This window comes from Silene latifolia, chromosome 2 (assembly GCF_048544455.1).
Source record: "Silene latifolia isolate original U9 population chromosome 2, ASM4854445v1, whole genome shotgun sequence".
Taxonomy (NCBI): domain Eukaryota; kingdom Viridiplantae; phylum Streptophyta; class Magnoliopsida; order Caryophyllales; family Caryophyllaceae; genus Silene; species Silene latifolia.
The window spans coordinates 58212141-58213860 of NC_133527.1; the positions used below are offsets into that span (position 1 = coordinate 58212141).

Here is a 1720-nt window from a genome sequence, read left to right on the forward strand (position 1 = left end):
TCAATCCTGAATATTTGTTTAAGCATGCAATTATAATGACCTAGATAGTTGCAGTAGGGCGTAAAATAAGTTTTTAGGATTTAATATGGTAATTTGAGACATATGGTAAAAATTGTAGTTATAACAGTCAATTGCAACTAGCAGGAAAGCACATATAAAGAATATAGAAGGAACATGGATCATTTTATTCGGGGGTTACACATAGAATCATGCCAGGTAAGAGATAAGGTTAATAGTCTTACCTGGTTGAAGCATAAGATAAGTGGTTTATACATGAAATAGTTTTAAGTGGGAGATGTTCCAGGATCTGGGGATCATTTTTCCGTCTAGGGTCTATAGCATGTAGGCTCCCTGCCCTACTATTGAATCAATCAGGTAAAGTCCTTCCCATGCAGGAGCAAGTTTGCCAGCATTCTTGTCTTTTGTATTTAGAAAGACTTTTCATAGGTTTGTCCCCTTCCTTGAATACTCTGATGTTCACATTCTTTTTATTGCATCAGGCTATTGTTTGTTGGTAGGAGGCTATTCTGATCTTGGCTGCATCTCTCAACTCTTCAGCTAGGGTTAGGCTATCTTGCATTAGTGGCTGGTTTTCTTCCATGGTGTTCAGGATGCACCTGGTAGTTGGTACATGGATTTCTGCTGTGATCACTGCTTCATAGCCATAGACTAGGGAGTAAGGGGTATGGCATGTGGATGTTTTAGGTGTAGTTCTGTCAGCCCAGAGGACTAGAGGGAGTTCTTTATCCCATCTGCCTTTTCCTCTCTTTAGTTTTTTCTCCAGGCAGCTAATTACCACTTTGTTGCTGGATTCAGCCTGGCCGTTAGCTTTTGGATAGCCTAGTGTGGAGGTCACCAAGTTGATATTCCATTGTGCACAAAAGGCCATTGTCGTTTTTCCCACAAATTGAGTGTCATTGTCACAAACTATTTCTGAGGGGATGCCATATCTACATATGATGTTTTGCTTGATGAATGATATGACATCCTTCTCCTTGACTTGCCTGTATGAGTCAGCCTCTATCCATTTTGAAAAGTAATCAGTCATGGCTAACATGTAGACTTTTTGTCATGGTGCTTAGGGTAGCTTGCCTACAATGTCCATTCCCTACTTCATGAATGGCCACAGGGCTGAATGGAATGTAGTAGCTCTGATGGTTGATGAATGAATGGGGAGTGAAAATGGCAGGCTTCACAATTTGAGCTGTAAGCTAGGCAGTCAGCTCTTAAGGTTGGTCAAAAGTAGCCTGTCCTTAGAACCTTGCTTGCCAGGCTTCTGCCGCCTTTATGGTTTCCACAGTATCCATCATGTATGTCCTCAATAATTTTTTGGCTTCATGAGGCTCCGGGCATTGCAGGTATGGTCCAGCCCGAGACTTTTTGAACAAGGTGTTATTTATAATGGTATAGGTGGAAGCTTTAATTCTAAGGGCCCTTGCTTCATGCCTGTCTTTGGGTAGGATCCCCTATAAGAACCAATCATAATATGGTTTGGTCTAGGAGTTTGTGTTCTCAATGATGGGACAAATTTGGTCAGGTTTTGTAATGGCCGGTTCGAGCAGGTGAACAATGGGTATCTTATCAAATATAGCAGGGCTGAAATTTGATCCCAGGCTGGTTAGGGCATCAGCCTGGGTGTTTAAGTCTCTTAGTATTTGATCAATGTCAAATTAACTAATTTTTTTGCAAAGGTTTTTGACATAGTCTAAATAAAGAATCA

At 40.9% G+C, this 1720-nt stretch overlaps 1 protein-coding gene across 1 annotated transcript; it reads right to left on the bottom strand.

Moving 5' to 3' along the window:
• Positions 1–496: 496 nt before the first annotated feature.
• LOC141640838 (uncharacterized) lies at positions 497–889 on the bottom strand. Its single transcript, XM_074449517.1, has one exon. It carries the CDS (start codon positions 887–889, stop codon positions 497–499), a length of 393 nt encoding a protein of 130 aa, XP_074305618.1.
• Positions 890–1720: the final 831 nt, after the last annotated feature.

What these genes read in the sequence shown, in the direction of transcription:
- LOC141640838 (XM_074449517.1), bottom strand. Translation starts at nt 889, where the DNA reads ATGGCCTTTTGTGCACAATGGAATATCAACTTGGTGACCTCCACACTA.